The 18,954-nt window shown below is 45.6% G+C and overlaps 1 protein-coding gene across 4 annotated transcripts in view; it reads left to right on the top strand.

Moving 5' to 3' along the window:
* Positions 1–14,620: 14,620 nt before the first annotated feature.
* cux1b (cut-like homeobox 1b) overlaps positions 14,621–18,954 on the top strand; it is a 56,182-nt gene continuing 51,848 nt past the window's right edge. For all 4 annotated transcript variants that reach the window (XM_028959133.1, XM_028959112.1, XM_028959125.1 and 1 more), the window contains exon 1: positions 14,621–14,726. In XM_028959133.1, the coding sequence (XP_028814966.1) occupies positions 14,664–14,726 (63 nt within the window). In that variant the 5' untranslated portion in view covers positions 14,621–14,663. The remainder of the gene's footprint in view (positions 14,727–18,954) is intronic.

Genomic DNA, 18,954 nt, shown 5'->3' on the forward strand with positions numbered 1-18,954 from the left:
CTGATAAGACCTAACTTGTCAGGAAAAGAACATGTACAGAGGAAAGACACTGAGTATGTTGGAAGAAAGATGCTGAGGATGGAGTTACCAGGCAGGAGCAAAAAAAAGAGTGCCTAGTAGCAGGGTTATGGATGTAGTAAAAGAGGTCATGCAGGTGGTTGGTATGGAAGAGGAAGACGCAGAGGACAGGGGAGAAATGGAGATGGTTGATCCACTGTGGCCCCTAATAGGAGCAGCGAAATTAGAAGAATAATATTACATTTGCATTGAAATACTGTGCTAATTATTACACTCCCAGTTTTTGTCTTTTTTTTTTCAATTGTACAATTGTAGATGCTCTTTCAGCAACTGAGGTACTCACTGCTGTGTCCAAGTGTCAGAAACCACAGTATACTGGAGAGTAGCACAAGAGTCTTCATCATGATTGCTTGGTCAAGGGAGCTAAAACAGCAGCGTTTCCTACAAACGACACTTTCATACAAAGCATAGCCAAACATAAACCTCAGAAAACATGCAGACCCCGCCTCCCCTGTCAAAATGTATGTCGTTCCATGAATATGAACAAGGCTGCCTAGAGCACACAGATAAGAATGAATGGAAATTGGCCCATAAGGGCCTCTTTCACAGTTAATAAATGATCAAATGTGAGAATTTCACACATGAGATTTGTCAGCCTGCTTGACAATGTCAATTTATGATTTTGAATAACAATTTTTACAAAAAGAGATGGAGGGTTCATTCAGAATTAATTATCTCTAATTTTGACTCAAGTGATCGGGGTAACTAAATTCCAGTCAAATGTCTACATTAAATTGTCTGCATTAATTATCAAATTACTGTTTAGGTAATTATGATCATGTGTATGTGTGTGCATGTGTGTTAAGATGCAGCTGTTCCCAATCCCAGGATTTACAAACACAGTCAGATCTCAATCTTTCTGATAAAACCACCAGTTAATCAGTTACTTTCCTTTAGAAAGTGCTGTACAAATGAGGTTATATGAGGTAACACAGCATAATAAGCGGTTGTACTGTAATGTTGTCAATGGATATAAGGTTGAATATTTCATTTCATTATGGGCTTTTACAAGGAATGGACCAAATGCACTGGTTTCTGGATTTGTTTTTCCCCACAATTTGTTAAATAATTGGCAGATCAAAAACACGGGACACCTGTGACACTGGGAACTATGTCCTTAAAAAGGTCAGCATTTGTAACCAACCCCTGGCATACCAGTACAATAAAGTAAAATAAGGTGTGGGAATATAGTGGCACTCAAAATGAGGGTCTACATGTTCCATGTGTTCATCTAGAATTAGATGTTTAAATCAGTTCTTTCTTCTCTTAGTAAAACGTTTCTTGTGCCCAATGCATGATCCATCAACTCTATTGTAGATGTTTTATTTTCCTGCAGTTAAACACTTTTTTTTTTGCCAAACATTACTTTTTTATTGAATCAGTCAATGGGACTTAGTTCCAAAATTTCTAGGCTTGTAAAGATTTTCACATTGCTAAAAATACTATTTTCTGTCAATTTAAAAGACAAACATCACCTGGTCTGTCCACACTGACAAAGAAATTAAAGCTCAGAGACTGTTTCTGTCCTCAACAAATATAATGTTCTGGCTGAGGTACTATGGTAATGTGGTATTAACAGGCTGAAGGAGACAGTATCAACCTTCAGGCCTACAATATAACACAACGCTTATCTGCTCTATCATGTACACTTTAAGTGATTAAACACAGCTGTAATTGAACCTCTTACTACTGCACAACACCAACTTTACATGAACATGTTTATATGCATACAGTGGGTACGGAAAGTATTCAGACCCCTTTAAATGTTTCAGTCTTTGTTATATTGCAGCGATTTGCTGCAATCATTTAAGTTAATTTTTTCCTCATTAATGTACACACAGCACCACATATTGACAGACATTTTTGCAGTATTCAGACCCCAATCGTCCTGTCCCTGCACCTGCATAATACACCTACCGTATAATGCTGCCACCACCATGCTTCACTGTTGGGATTGTATTGGACAAGTGATGATCAGTGCTGTCACGTCCATGCGGGCATGACGCGACGAGGAATGAAGGATGCTTTCACCTGACATCACGAAACAGGGGTTTACTGGTGAATCACAGGACAGGGGAGACATCAGAGACGTAGACACTGGTGAACATGGAACATAACGTCAAAGACCTGACAGTGGACAGAAACGAACAGGGCAGCTTTATACAATTAACACAGGTGAAAACGATTAGGGAACATTTCACATGACAACAATGAAACTCCGGTCCGGATCCTGGACCGGAGTAACCTGGAGGGCCAGACGAAGCAGTCCATGAAGGAGGGAGGAAAGTCCAAAACACAGTCTTAAATGGTCTGAGTGGACAGGAGGAATCGAACGGAATCGATTCGAGTGAACCAGGATAGAAAAGATGAGCAGAGATGAATGATTAATGAATGAATGAATGAATGGTCCGGTATTCACGATGGATGAGCGGCGGTTCTCCAGCGCAGACGGCTTCGGGCCAGTTTGGTACCGGCACCTCGTCCGCCGTCCGCATGCGTCCGCCACTCCCTGTCAGTCTCCGGCTCGCCCCGCTGAATGGCCGCTCCTCACCTTCAACGCCGCCAGACACGGGACTGAGAGGCAGGGGTCAGGACCCTGCTGAACATGAAGCCATGGAAGGCCAGGGACAAGGAAGCTGGCGGCGTCCTCCCGGCGAGTCGCGGCTCCTCCAATCTCAGCGGGGCTGCGTCAGGTGGCGTCCAAATGTGGGTCAGGTCTTTCTGTCACGTCCATGCGGGCATGACGCAGCGGGTGTACGGAGAGGAGGATGAAGAGTGACGAGGAGACGAGGAATGAAGGACGCTTTCACCTATCCTCACGAAACAGGGGTTTACTGGTGAATCACAGGACAGGGGAGACATCCGAGACGTAGACACTGGTGAACATGGAACATAACTTCAAAGACCTGACAGCGGACAGAAACGAACAGGGCAGCTTTATACAATTAACACAGGTGAAAACGATTAGGGAACATTTCATATGACAACAATGAAACTCCGGTCCGGATCCTGGACCGGAGTAGCCCCATTTCGGACCGGATCGTGACAAGTGCCTGGTTTTCTCCACACATACTGCTTAGAATTAAGGCCAAAGAGTTCAATCTTGGTCTCATCAGACCAGAGAATCTTATTTCACACAAATTTGGAGTCCTTTAGGGGTTTTTAGCAAACCAAAAATGTCTTGCACTGAGGAGAGGCTTCCGTCGGGCACTCTGCCATAAAGCCCCGAATGGTGGAGGTTGATCGTTGCCTTTCTATAACTTTCTCCCATCTACCGACTGTGGCCCTGTAATCAGAAAGTTGTCCCGGAGCCCCCTGGTGAGTGCTGAACTTACCCTTTTCTCCCCCTGACGATCCCACCTCAACGTTAAAGGGTATCCTGTCCTTTTCCATGACCTCGCAGCTGTATTTTACAAAGACAAAGCAGCGGCTCTTTCAGGTGCTGGTTAATAACGTACTGTGTGACATGCTGGACCAGTACATGTTCGTCTACCTAGACGACATACTCTTCTCCCCTGACCTTGCCACAAATATCGCCCACGTAAGAAGAGTGCTCTTCTCCCCTGACCTTGCCACACATATGACCAATGTAAGAACAGTCCTTCAGCTCCGCCTGTACATTAAACTGGAAAAGAGCACATTCCATTCTAGCGAAGTATCCTTTCTGGGATCTCCCCACAATGTGTCGGCTTGGACCCGACCAAAACCCAAGCAGTTGTTGACTGGCCCACACCCACCACCATCTGTCAGTTACAACAATTCCAACACCAATTTCTATCGTAGATTCATTTGCAACTAGAGCTGCATACCACAACCCATGACCACGCTCCATGCCTAAGCACCGCGGAACAGAATTACGAGCTCCTGGCTGTCAAACTGGCACTGGACGAGTGGTGTCACTGGCTGGAGGGGGATGCCCACCCGTTCCTCGCACTCACCGACCACCCCTTTCCCTGAGACACACCCCCGCAAAGTACCTCCGTCTCGCCACCACTCTGCCCATGGCTCCTACAGTGGGCACACAACACACCCTGGCCGGACACCAGAGATGCCAACACACCCTATCCATGGTAAAACACACGTTTTGGTGGCCTGGTTTCGCAGCAGACGTTACGGCATATGTAGCGGCCTGTCCCATATGCGCCTCTCATAAGCTCGACACCCAAAGATCCCAAGGCCTTCTCCTCCCCCTACCACGACTCTCTCACATGTCCATAGATTTCATAACCGGACTGCTGCACTCCCAGGGCTTGATGACGATAACGGTCCAAGTGGACCGATTCTCCAAAGCAAGAATGGGGCAACTGGGGGTGTCAGTCTATCGTCTGGTTACGAACAACAAAACTGAGTGAATTAACAAGGAGGTGGAAACCTAACTGAGGTGCTACTGTTCAACCTGACCCACCTCCTGTCATGGGCGCCAGAAACAAAGGAGTTCATGCTGAACGCTCTGAATAAAAGCCGGGCAGCCAACTTGGATGCTGTCTACTCATTGAGATAGTTTTCTTTGATGCCTCCTAAACCTGATTGCCTTATTGAATCTCAACCACTTGACCATATAAAGACCACAACTCAAGCCTGATTTCCCCCTCCAATGTGCTAATGTCCTTGAACCCCTCACCCTGCCACCACAGCCCTACAAGTCCCCTTGACCCAGGACTATAGTCAAGCCAGCCACGCTTCTATTCACTCCCTCTTCTGCCGCCAGGAGCCTCAGAATGTTCTCAGCATGGCAGTGATTTGCTTCCTACCTTTGGGTTATTCTACCACTGCTATGCCAACAACACCCGAATCATCTTGTCTTTTCCTCCCTCAGATGTACATGCTGTTTCCAAAATCTAGCTGGCATTTCATCTCGGATGGCATACCATCAAATATTAATTCCATCAGATTCTTAACCACATAAGGGTCTTGCCATCTTCCTGAACAACTCACAGATTTTTCGTTTGCAAATGCATGCAAACCTTGAAGCCACTAAGTTGATGCTGGATGGAGCAGTGGGGAAGGAGAGTGCCAGCCCGTGGGCGGCACCAGTGGTCTTAGTCCAGAAGAAACATGGCATCCCAAGAAAGGAATCCCAGAGAGCCCTCTCCCCATCCACCTCCACCAGCTCCTCTGGCTGGACCCTAAGGCGTTCCCAGACCAGACTAGAGATATAATTTCTCCAGCGTGTCCTGGGTCGACCCGGGAGCCTCCTGCTTGTAGGATATGCTAAAACACCTGCCCAGGAAGGTGTCCAGGAGGCATCCTGACCAGATGCCCAAACCACCTCAACTGGCTCCTCTCGATGTGGAGGAGCAGAGGTTCTACTCTGAGTCCCTCCCGAATGTCTGAGCTCCTCACCCTATCTCTAAGGCTGCACCCGGCCACCCTACAGAGTAAACTCATTTCAGCTGTTTGTATCCGTGATCTTGTTCTTTCAGTCATTACCCAAAGCTCATGACCATAGGTGAGGATTAGGACTTAGATAAACCGGTAAATCGAGATCCTTGCTTTCGGGCTCAGCTACCTCTTCACCACGAGGAAAGATTCTCCTGCCACCAAACTCGACACCCTTCACACCACGGCTGCACCTAGAAATTCTGGTCAGATAAGTTATGAACAGAACCGGTGAAAAAGCCAGCCCTGGAGGAGTCCAACCCTCACCAGGAACAGATCCAACTTACTGCCGGCTATGTGGACCAAAATCATGCTTCTCTGGAACTGGAATTCCAGAGGAACTGAATGGCCCTTAACAAAAGGCCATCCACTCCATACTCCTGGAGCGCCCCCCCATAGGGTGCACCTGGGGACACGCAATAAGCTTTCTCCAAATTCACAAAACACATGTGGATTGGTTGGGCAAACTCTAAGGCCCCCTCAATCACCCTAGCAAGGGTAAAGAGCTGGTCCACAGTTCCACGGCCAGGACAAAAACCACATTGCTATCTATCGACCTGACCCTCCTCTCCAGTACCTTGGAGTAGACCTTTCCATCTAAATATTCTTTAAAGAGGAAGGTCTTGAGCTGCTGTTTGAAAGTGCTCAGTGACTGAGCTGTTCTGACCTCCAGGGGAAGTTCATTCCACCACCGAGGGGCCAAGATGGAGAAGAGTCTAGATGAATGTCTTCCTTGTAACTTTAGCAATGGACCTTTAAAGGATGAACCAGGCGAGCAGTACTGGAGGCTCAGAGTATACGAGGTGCAGTGCAAGGTGTAATAAGGGCTGTGAGGTAGGATGGTACTACTCCATGTTTGGCTTTGTAGGCCAGCATCAGTATTTTGAATCGTCTATATCTAGCCAGTACCACTCAACCTCTTCCACAAGCTTCAGCTCCTTCCCCGCCAGGGAGGTGATGTTCCATGTCCCAATAGCCAGTTTCCTTGTCTGGGGATCGGACCACCAAAGCTCCCGCCTTAGTCTGACACCAGATCCACATTTCACCGGACACTTCATGTTCCTCCTGCAGGTGGTGGGTCCACAGTTGGATGAGCCCATGTATCCCGGCCGGGCCCCATGTGAGAACTGGGCCGGGTACACTGTTGTTCTTTCCATGAAAGGTCTTCTGAACCGTTCTTTGTCTCACCCTTCTCTCTAAGACCAATTTGTGATGGGAGACCCTACCTGGGGCACCAATTGCCCCAGACAACATAGCTCTTAGGATCATTAGGGCTCTCAAATTCCACCACGATGGTGATGTGCCACCACAGCCACCATCACAATAACAACGAAACCTTTTTTGACCCTGGCTCGCTGCTAGGATCATGCAGAAACATCTTAAGTATTATCAGGGGAAACAAGATGCACCTGACCTCAGTTTTGAGCTCCATAGAAAAAGCTGTGAAGCTGGGCAAATGGGAGATTTGTGGCGGGCCCCGCCCCTTCCTTATTACCAAGATCGACCGCCCCCAACCAGTAACTCAATGCAGGTTTCTTCCCGTGTCCGTGCAAGGAGGGAAAAACTGGTAAAACATCTCACTCTGTTATCCATTCTCCATAGAGGGGGTTCCCCCGAGATAATAGATCTTCCCCCCTGTTCAGCATTCCTGGCACATGGGTCACTTGGAGGGACAAGAACTTAGCGCTGCCGTGACCGCGGTCCCCATTAACGGTTGATATACGCTGCTACCGTGGAATTGTCTGATTTGATCAGAACATGTCGACCCTCCAGGAAGTGTGTGTAATGACGCAGAACCAGGAATGCTGCGAGAACCTCTAAAAAGTCTATATAAACCTGGCGCAGATGCGCTGAATGTTCCATTCACAGTCCTGCCTCCCAGTGTTGCCCCCCCATCCTGTTAAAGATGCGTCTAACGTCAGAGTAACCCTCGACGTCCCCAATGGAACCCCCTACCTGATCACCGTGGGGCTTTCCACTAACAGAGTGCCTGTGATTTTCACCGGTTGGTGAAGGTGGCGATGCGAGCATAGGAGCATTCTCAGCAATCTCAACGCACCACCGATAGTACTGATGCCATCAGTGCCAACAGACGCAAAAACAGTTGAAATGGTACCATTCTGCCCATCTGAAAGTGGGCGAGACACCTTGTGAATGATTTCACTCTTGCTTCTGACAGCATGATGCAATATGACGGGGAATTGATGCAGATTCTGTGCAGTGCAAGGGTTCCAGACAGCTATTTTCTGTGTTCAAAGTGAAACCCAGCGTCTGAAGGTGGCTTAGTACTGTGGTGGTGTCCCTGATCACCTACTCCTTTGATCCAGAACATCGGGTGATCGCATATGTACGAAAATAATCTGACCCCCCCCCCCCTGTTCTTAGCGGGGACAGTGCTGCCTCCATGCACTTGCTGAAAACCCGCAACATCAACAACAACAACATTTATTTCTTATATAGCCCAAAATCACATACAGTATGTCTCAATGGGCTTTGACAGGCCCTACAGTTGACACCCCCCACACTTGACCCTTCTGCACACAAGGAAAAACTCCACACAAAAAAAACTCTAGGAGAGAGGAAAAAAAAGAGAGGAAGAAACCTTGGGAAGGAGTGATACAGAGAGGGACCCCCTTCCAGGGTAGAGTGAGCCTGCAAATGGTGTCAGTGCAGGGTTGGATATGATATAATGATAAGTCCTATGGTTGTAGGGTTGGAGAAGTCCAGGATGTATTCAGTGTCATGGTCTAGATTACGTGTCCATAATGATGTTACTGGTCCATTTGAAGATCCCTGAAGCTGTAGTTGTAACGGTGGTGGTGGCTGTGGTGACCCTCTGGTTGTGTCATGTTTTGTCATTGTAAAGCAGTTGTCAGGAACCAGGATTTATTTGCTGGTCTGATCACTGGGGTCTGCCAGTAGTCTGGGTGCTTGATTCCGTGTTCCGGTTGCACTGTACGACCGATACTGAAATATGTGGTTATAGTGGTATATTGGTACTACAGTGGCCCGGTACTCTAACTAGGACAGCCTAACTGGTGAATTTAACTTTGTCTGTGTCTAACAGGGGGACTCTGTGATAAACTGGACTTTATAATTGACACTGCGTCAAAATCAAGTGAAATGAGGGTCTAGGACTTTAGCAAAAAGCCAGAGAAAACAGATAGGTTTTGAGATTGGATTTAAACACTGAGACTGTGTCTGAATCCCGGACATTGACAGGCAAGCTGTTCCACAACTGCGGAGCTCTATAGGAGAAGGATCTGCTCCCAGCTGTGACCTTCTGCACCTTTGGTACCAGTAGTGACCCCGCACCCATTGATCGAAGGGGGCGTGGCGGTTCGCAACACGAGAGACAGACCAAAAGGGATGGTTTGAAATTCGTAGGCCACACCCTGATAGGCAAAACTGAGGAATTTTCTGTGAGGGGGGTATATTTCGATGTGAAAATAGATCGAAACAAATCATTCGTGTGAATTGACTGACAGACTCACCCTGTGAGTCAGCATCCTGAACGTATATGTTTGGAGGTGTTTGTTTTGCATCCGCATATCCAATATGGGAAGGAGTGAGGGTCAGAAAGTAATGAGAGTAAAAACCCTGATGACTTTTGTCTTGAGGAATGACTCTGATGGCATGTTTGTATAACAGAGACCGGATCTCGTCCTACAATACTTGAGCTGAATCCCTGTGCGCTACTGACACTGGGTGGTTTCGTATGAATCTGGGTGGTTTCGTAGCAAACTGTAGACTGTACCCCAGAGAAACTGTAGACCGAACCCAAGGCGGAGAAAATGCATTTGCGCCACTTGTTTGCGCATGCTGACAGCGCGCCTCTGCAGTCACACGTTGTGAAGGTAGTAAAAGGTACTACACGTTGTGAAGGTAGTAAAAAATTTTACCTATTAAATGTTATGCATTGTGTCATGTGACTTCGGTTCTGTGGCAGCGTGAATGAGGGAAGGCATTTCTGAGAGGTTTATGGAATAGGTGTCAGAAAAGGTGTCATGGAAAAGGTGTCAGAAAAGACTGTTTTTATTCAGCCATCTTTGTTGGTGGGTGGACTGTCTGGATCCTGTGACATCATTACTGGGCTCTTGATCTCAAAACAGAGAAAACAAGTGAAAAGAGGTTAATATATGACTCATGTTTCAATTGTTTGTCAGACCAAACCTCATGATTTTCCTCCTTAGGCTGTACAGAGAGTTAATACAAACAGACACTACTGGATAGATCAATTAACCAATCAATCACCAAGTTGTAGATGTCAATGATCAAAAAAATTTATTTATGAAATGAATGAAGAATCTGGTCCACACTGGTTGTGTCATGTTTAACATTGATGCTTACCTTGGAAATGGAAAAAAAAACTCCCACCAGCTTCCTGCCTGTTTTTTGTCCCAGGAAAAATATACATTTCCTTAATTATACCAAATGTTTTACTACTAATTTACAACAAAACAATGAAGTGACTGTTTGACTGGGATTGCTTGAACTCCTGCAATTTATGATCTATACTCCTGGTCCATGATGTTAAGATGAAGTCATCATTACTTCAGCAGGGGGAGCAGGGATGCTCTGGGTAAAAGTAAATGATGTCAAAATGCAGTTTTACAATTCTCAGAAGTTGTAAAATCAAACTAGTGTAATAAATGGTATTTTTACTCTGGCAGAAAAGTGCCTTGTCATGACCTGCAATGACATAAAACAAGGTGAGTGCATGTTAAAAAGTTAAAGTGAAGTGATTTTCATTGTGATACACAGCAGCACAGCACACAGTGCACACATTGAAATGTGCCCTCTGTATTTAACCCATCACCCTTAGTGAGCAGTGTGCACCTCAGTGGCACCTCAGTGGCACCTTGGCGGATCGGGACATTTCTACAAGAAATGTAGAAACATGAAAGAAATGTAGAAATGCTGTTCTGTTTAAATACAGTATTTTCTTACAGCAAACGAGTCAAGGTTAAATCATTAAATACAACTAGAAGAGGCTTTAGGCTTTAGGCTTGGAAAGCCATGAAAGCTTGAAAGATGAGATGAAGAAAGGATGAAAGGGAGAAGTGTAATAATTGTTAAATTAGTTAGTTTCATGAAAATACAGATTGTTTGGGCTTTTATTTGCATATTAATATGTTAATGCTACCATCAGCAATGATAACATCAAAAATGCTAATGAATTGTGTCCATGATGCGTTACGTGAAATTTGGTGAAAAATTAGCATGTTAGCATTTTAATGCTAGCACAAAGACATTGCTCCACACTGCCCCATGAAAGTTAATTTTCCATTCAGTTCAATGTTAGCAAAAAAAAAATTGATATTAAAAAGAATCCTGAACAGGCTGGTGTAAAAAACTGTATGTCACTATGATTGTCAGGATTGGCATCAGGTGGAGAAATCACCTGTGCCCCATCTATACAGGAAATAAAGGGGCCATGATTCCGCCCCTCTGCAGCGACGGCATTTTGGTGAACTTGACCTTGTTTGTGAACCCTGACAACTATTCTGTTGTGTATAGTTTGAGTTCTGGCATTCGCCATATGACTGCAGGCTATCGAGCCTGGTTTTGTTTTAGTTCCTTTATTATTATAAATAAAATCCCTTTCCCAGAATGTCCTGTTTCTGCGCTTCCCTCCCCTGTCAGTAGGGGCCGGGGGTACGAGGGAGACATAGACTACGATGATGCAAAGTGGGCGGTTGGTGCCAGGATCCTCTGCCCATCGTGCCCATCCAGGACCATCAGGAGGTCCATGGAGACCCACGTCACTCCCAGAGGTGTGAGGACAGCGAGGAGGAAGACGGCGACACGGAGGTAAGCTGGAGTAACAGGGCAACGGGAGGTCGGCAGCCAGCAACTGTGCTACCGGGACTGCCTCGCGGGGAATCCGCCTCTCTAGCTCCGGTCACCGACCCTCCTTCCTTCTGCCCACATGTTCCCCAGCTGAATGGCAGCGCAGTACCAGCGCCCCGCAAGCGGTAGTGGACGTCCACCTCCACGCCACATGCCCACCACCAGCCCTGTGTAGGACATCCTTCTGGTCCCAGGACCCTTTCGTGGAGCAGCAGGTACATGCCAGTCATTTATAACATCCCGTGGCGTGTACTTTGCTGCTCTTCCCTCCCTTTCAGACGTGGAGAAGATCACCACCATCCTCACGTGTCTGACTGGGTCAGCATGGGGCTGTGGCGCAGCCCTTTGGCAGCAGGGAGAGATGGACAGAATGGGTGTTCAGGACTTCCTGAGTTTGATCAGTCAGAGCCTGAGCCAGGGATTGAACTCTGCCCCACCACCACACCCAGCGCCAGTCAGGATCCGTTGGAAGAAGACCCAGCACTGGCGGGCGGCGAGAAGGTTGCGCCTCCCTTGATCCTGGCTGTGCACCCTGAGGAGGTCCCGGAGAGCCCAGAGAGGGAGCCAGACGACCCTCTCTTCTGTCTGTCTCTGTCTGTGTGTGCGTGTCATTTGTGTATGTCGCCCCCACTTCCCCTCTTTGTGTCCACCAGATGGCGATCCAGCAGCGGAGCCGAACCCCATGGAGGAATTTCCTGATCTGACTGCGTGGTTCCAGGACGAGGTGGACCAGCCCCAAAGTATTTTTTTAGGGGGTGCAGTTCGGGTTGGGGGTAAGCAACAGAGCTACCTCCGGTAGCCGGTGTGGAGGCGGGCCAGGCATGGGCCTGCATCCGCCTCCAGAGGGGCGGATCGCCATAGAGCCCCCTGGAAGGCATGAGGACCCAGCTGGGACAGGCAGGAAGAGGGTCTGCTTGTCCCAACGGACACAGAAGGGGCTGGCTGGATGGTCTGGCGAAGCCCCCACACTGGCTCCAGGGACGTGCACCGAGAGGGGCTGCATGTACCCAGAAGGCATTAGCTTGGAGTAATCGGTCACCGGACGTTCCGGGACCGCCTCACTGCACAGTGCAGGGAGAGAAACTAGCCGTTCTGCCAGTGGGTACGTGCAGCGAGAGGGGCTGCATAATCCCAGGAGGCATATGACAGGTGTGCCGTGAACGGTCGCCAGAGGTTCCGGGACCACCTCCCTGCGTGGTGCAGGGAGAGAGGCTGATCGCACTGCCAGCTGGGACGTGTAGCGTGAGGGGCTGCATGATCCCAGAAGGCACCAGACAGGGGTGCCGAAAATGGTCGACGGAGGTTCCGGGACCACCTCCCTGTGCGGTGCAGGGAGAGAGGCTGGTCGCACTGCCAGCAGGGATGTGCAGCGAGAGGGGCTGCATGTGCCCAGAAGGGCGAGGGGTAGGGAACGATGCAAGAGGCGTCAAAGGGGAAGTGCGGAGACAGGGCCCGGACATACCCGGAAGGGTCGGCCCTGAGTTATGTGTGAAGGTTGGAGGGTCCGGGGCAGCCATGCGGGACCACACCGTGGAGCCAGCCTGAGGAACCAGGGCCGCCATGCGGGACCACACCGGGGAGCCAGCCTGAGGGACCGGGGCCACCATGGTTTCCTTTGTTTTTACCTATTTGCACTGTTTATGGCCTTCGAGCCTGGTTTTGTTACAGTTCCTTTATTGTTATCAATAAAATCACTTTTCCCAGAATGTCTCGTCTCTGCGCTTCCCTCCCCCTGTCAGCTCGCCATCGTGACAAGAACATACAATGAACATTTACAACAAACATATATATGATATTCAAAAAAAAAATATCTGGAATGTTATATTGCTTATAAAAGGCCACACACATATCTACAAAATATAAAGTTTAATCCCTTAAAATTAATGAATATATCTTAAAAACTGTGGAATATATTCATTGAGAAAAAGTGGAAGAAAATAGATTAACAAGATAATTATATTAATAATTAAATAAAAGGACAGCTTTGGACAAGAACAGTGTGTAAAGATTATAGCCAGACTACACCATTTACTGAAATCTAAGGGTAAAGCTTATTAAACATATCAACACATCACCTTCTATAAATGATTTCAACAGTAGGACAAACCAAATTTTCTTAAGTTAGTAAAAAATTTGCCATTATCAATTTGAATTATAAAGAAAATAAAAAAAATTTAACTCAGCAACTCGCTATAATAACAAAAACAAAACACATTAAAATATAAGGCTTGTCTTATTTAAATACCGTGATGTACCTGGTACAAAAACACACAGCACTGGCTAGAGCAGGAAGCTGCCATTTATTTACTGATAAAAAAACTGTTACTTTGTGTTACTAATATCAATATGCAATATCATGTCATACGATGATGTGTCCTCAAAAGACTTTTAGACTCGTGATTGTACTAAAGTACAACTGTCAAGACAGTTGTGAAACTAAGCCATGTCAAGGCACTGCCAAAATCGACAGCCTACAAATAAATATAAGTTTTTCCATATTATATATAAAATACACGATATTTATATATATTTCGAGTGTATGAATCTTAGGAAGCATATCTTGCTATATTTGTTAAAATCCTGAAAAATATTGAATACTTGATCATTTTACTGACTAAGTGATTTATGAAAAAAGAAATGATGGCAGACTTTTGGTGCATTCACATTTTTGGCCACAAGGGGTGTCGAGAGGCATCATATGGCACTACATAAAAATTACTAATCCTATCAAAAAAAAAAAATCAATTTAATCTTTGACATGACCAAGACTCAAATTATAACCATTGCCTAATCTCCCAACTATTTATTACATGTAAATAATTTTGGGGATTTTTAAAATAAATAATCAATAATACAAATGTTTAAACTGGCATTTAAGGGGTTAGAATTCTGAAAATTATTGAAATTTTTGGATAAAAGAGTATTGAGGTATGAGGATTTTATGGCAGTACATGCATGTACATTTTTGCATATGCAGAATGCATGGATAACATTTAGGACACTGGATTTCAAAAATGTGGCTTAAAATAAGACTTTTTAAAGATTCCTTTAAAAGCTCCTTTTAAAGCTCTAACACAGCCAGTATGATCGCAAAAAGTGTACAGAAATACCTGAAGGAGGCAAGAGCTTTTGTCAGAGTTCTAATTCCGGACGGCAAAATAATCCTGTCCACGTTTTAGCCATTTGAAAAGCTGCCCGTCCCGTTCAATACCTCCCGGTTTCTGGTCAATAAGTCCATTCCGCGCTGCTGTTCAATAAGCGAATGCCGTGTTCGATAAATCCGCTCCGTGTTTTCGCTGCTCCACTCCAGCCCCTCGTTCTCTCTCCATCACTCCGTCTCAATATGTTTCAAGATGGCGGCCAGTGCGGGATCGATGTTTCAATATTGGAAGCGCTTTGAATTACAGCAACTGCAGGTTAGCCGCTCTCCTCTCATGAGCTAGCCGGCCGGCCGTGCGGGGGTCCGCTGCGGAAGCCGCCGTCCAGACATATTTAGGGGTTGTGATTGTTGTTTGTTGGAGCTGGAGGCCGCTTCGGGGTGCCTCTTCCTCACATTGATTAAAGATCGGAAATTGATCGTCTTTGTTAAATTGCCATCGACCGACACGAACACGGCCACTCGAGATGTTTCCGTCCGGCTGGAGCGGAACTGGTGAACTTTGGAGCCCTCGGTGGAGGGGGATGTGTGCGGGCGGCTGGACTGGCCGGGCTCGGTGGCCCGGCTCGCTCAGCGCTGCTGGGTTGTCGAATCCCTGGAGACCGGCGAACAAGTTCGCTCTCTCGCTTCCAGTTCCTCGCTTCGTGGACCTGACCGCCGCGCCGTGAAAACTTTTCAAGTTGATTTTATATTGTGTACAGGAGAGAATTTAAAGTCTCTTCGGACTGAATTACATGTTATTACGCGGCGCGCGGCCTGTGTTTATTTCCGGTACAGGAACGTGCCTGTCGACCAACACACACACACACACACACACACACACACACACACACACACAGCAGTTAGATTACTTCATTTGAGTTCTGATTAGTTAGAATACTTGAACTGGCTTTATACTGGATTTCAGTACATTTTAACAGCTGTTTCCTCTGTGTTCATTTTTACACCGTATCATAGCAACTGAGTATGTAGTTACTTGGTTTTTACATTACATTGGCAAATGACATTGTGTTGTCAACTGTTTGTAGCTCGGTAGTAACTATTGAAGTCACAATGTGTGCATGGCACCAGACGAGGATGGACACCAGATGACCGCTCCATGGAGCAGGACCCTGGAAGTCATCTACTCTGCCTCGGACAGAGTAGACAGTGTAAAGTGGACAGTTTGTTGTGCAGTGAACGGTGCCCTCGACCGCTCTGGTGAACCACTGGCCAACTTCATTCATCTCTCTGTTCCTCTTTTTAAAGATGTTTTTGTGAAGCATAACTCAGTCACGCGAGATATCACATCTACATTCATAAAAAAATATATATTAAAACAAATAATTGAATTTGCTGCTCATCTGTGACCACAATGCAAAAATGTTTTTTTAAAAACCTGAAATTCATTGGTTATTAGTAGAATGTATTTATGATTTATGTTGCCTAGCAGCTAACCTATGGAAATGTCACTTTAAGGAGCAGTGGCTTGATGAAGGGGGCATTTGTGTGGGAGTTGTACAGTTGTATACAGTTATAATCTACAGCTAAATCAAATATTTCACATTCAAGAGTACTGGATAATGTAAGGAACTTCATGTTTGGTTGTGGATCCAAAACACACCTGGCAGATCCGGAACATACAGGACTGTCTTTAGCATCTCCTTCCTGGCGTCGTGGGAAGATAATGTGGCTGAATTAAAATACATATCATCAACTTATTATCGCAGATATAATCAACCTCTCCTCCAACTTGGTTTCAGAGCCGCTTCAATGCTTTGTTTCTATTGGTGGTGCTACATTACATCACAGCACACAAAGTTAAACAAAATGTGTCTTAAACCATGCTGTGCAAAAATCACTATATGCCAACAATGTTATATTTATTTGGAGTGTGATTCAGATGCTCATCTGTTATTGTGGATCTGTACTTTGACTTGCAGTCAAGGTCAATGCACACTTTCTGAGGTTGGGATACATTTGTTCCAGCAGTAGGTTCCAGAACGCATTCATGCCAGGTTTTGCCCTGGATTTCATTTTAATGCATTTTTGCAGCGTGATAATCTCATTCTCAACAGAAAAGCTATTCAAGTGTAATAGTTGTATTGTTTCTATAATAATGCAATCTGCATCAATACTGGAGGAAAGTTTTAATTGTAAAATAGTCAGGAGCTCTTCTTAGGCACTTGTATCTCTTAAAGTTCAAGTTGAGCTTTATTGTCATTTCAGCTACATGCATGTTAGACAGTACATAGTGAAACAAAACAACGTTTCACGGGAACCTGGTGCTACATGTTACACACTGACATACAGACAAACCGGCTACATAAAGTGCAAACGGGACACAGGCAGTGCAAGAATAACATTTAACGAAAAACATGTAGACGACAATGAAACAGACAGCGCTAAACTACTGAAAAGAATAATAAATGTACGAAGTACCTTTTCCATATGGTAAGAGGGTCAAGAGTGCACATGAGGGGTGTGTAGTGTCCTTCACAAGGCTTTCCGGATGCAGTGTGTGTTGTAAGCAGGGCCAGTTCTAGACAGGCATATATGAGGGGGCAGACAGAAATGTGAAGGATTCACATGGTGGCAGCAGAGGTGGGAAATGGGTGTGGTGGGGTGGGGGTGTTCTGGGTAACTGTTTTTGTCATGTTACTGGATTGCACTTTGTCAGGCCTCTACTTAAAGACCGGTCCAACTTTGGTGTCACACCTGAAGGTTGAGTTTATGATCACTGAGGCACACAAACCCTCTGATCACGACAAGGTGGCAATCCCTCAGAGGAAAAAAACTAAAAAGAAAAAAATATTCCTCATCAGATTATAATTTAAGATTTTTTAGCAAGAATGTGACTATCATATTGGCTTGGTAAAAATTGACTGCTGTGCTGTTAAATGACTTTTCAGTTCTCACACTTTTTTTCTGTTTTAGCAGCAAGGAACTTTTGTGCATAATCAGAAATATAAGACATACTGAATTTGAATTTGATGAAATGATCCTCTTCGCACTCTTAATGAAAATGATGTTTTTCTTCTTTTGGCTTTGTGTGTTTACAGTTTACACTATTAGTTGCACGCTCATGGGACGCTTGTGACTCACTTCGCGATCGATCGCGATCAGATTACTCCACGATAGGTTGGGCACCGCTGCTTTTAACCCTTTAGTGGTTTTTTTTTTTGCCGGAAGGATACAGCGCAAGGACAGTTCAGCAATATTAAAATGTAACTTAAATTGTAATCATGAATATTTTGGTAATTTAATTAGTTACCAGATAATTAATTATTCCCTACAGTAACGTAACATATTACAATTGCATTTTACTGGTAAAGATGTTACGTAATTTGACTACATGTAACTCGTTACTCCCCAACATTGCAGAGAAGTAACATTTCTGTGACATGATGTCAAGAGAGGAGACACGTAATATATATCACACCAGATTAAACTAATACAAGGATTATGGACTTTGTTTTGGTTTTGTTTTGGAGTGTGGGCGGTCTAGAGTATGGGTGCCTGTCGGGTGCAGTTCCGGTGGCCTCTTCATCGTCATTACTGAGCTCACACTGCCAGAGAGAGAAGGTTTAGCTTATTTCTGTAACCTGTGTGTGTCATGACCGGCTTGTGACCATAACAATAAATGTTAATATATATATATATATATATTTTTATTAAATTCACCATTTAGACAACATATCAAAGCAAAACCAAAGAAAACTACTAGTGAGACAAGAACAGACAACAATTCCCCATGATGACTTGATTGTGGGACTTTTATCAGGTTGCTCGGGAGCACAGGGCCCGGGTGATCCCACCACAAACGAGACTCCACCCTCTAGTACCTGCAAGACAAACAAAGCCTCAGGCAGGCCGGGACTCCCCTGCAAACCAGGGCGGGTGCAGCGTGCGCTGCCAGGCAGCACTGTAACTGTACCGCTGTCTCAGATCACCTCACCTCCACTGGGCAGCCGCTGTTAGCCGAAGCATCAGCGTCGGGATTTATGAGTGGACTGACAGCGTGCCGGTGATATTTTTACTTTGCTGTTGCTACACTGCTGAGTCAGGCATCTTGCAACTTGCCCAGAGACAGCTGGCCCTCGGTGGCAGACGCGTACGCTGTTGAGCCGTGATCCGGGCATGAACAGACTCCTTTCTTGGGGCCGCATGGTGAACGATTATTGATATGGCCTCACACCTCCAAGGTTTTTAGTTTGAATCCTGGCTCGGACCTTTGTCTTCCAAATTTGAGTGAAGAGTTTGCAAGCTTTCCCATTGTGGCTATGTCCATGGACGTGAGAACTTTAGTGACATTCCCTGTTCAAAAACGTTGTTGGTCTAGGGCTAGGCTTATCCGTGAATGGGAATCTGAATCTATGTGTTTTTGGAAGGACAAGGACAAATATTATTTTGATTTTAAATAACCTTGACCCATGAAATCATTTTGTGTAAATCAGAGTCTTCTTTGATATTTTCTCATTCCTCTGTGTCTGATATAATGTGATCTG

The sequence above is a fragment of the Denticeps clupeoides genome, chromosome 2, assembly GCF_900700375.1.
Source record: "Denticeps clupeoides chromosome 2, fDenClu1.1, whole genome shotgun sequence".
NCBI lineage: Eukaryota > Metazoa > Chordata > Actinopteri > Clupeiformes > Denticipitidae > Denticeps > Denticeps clupeoides.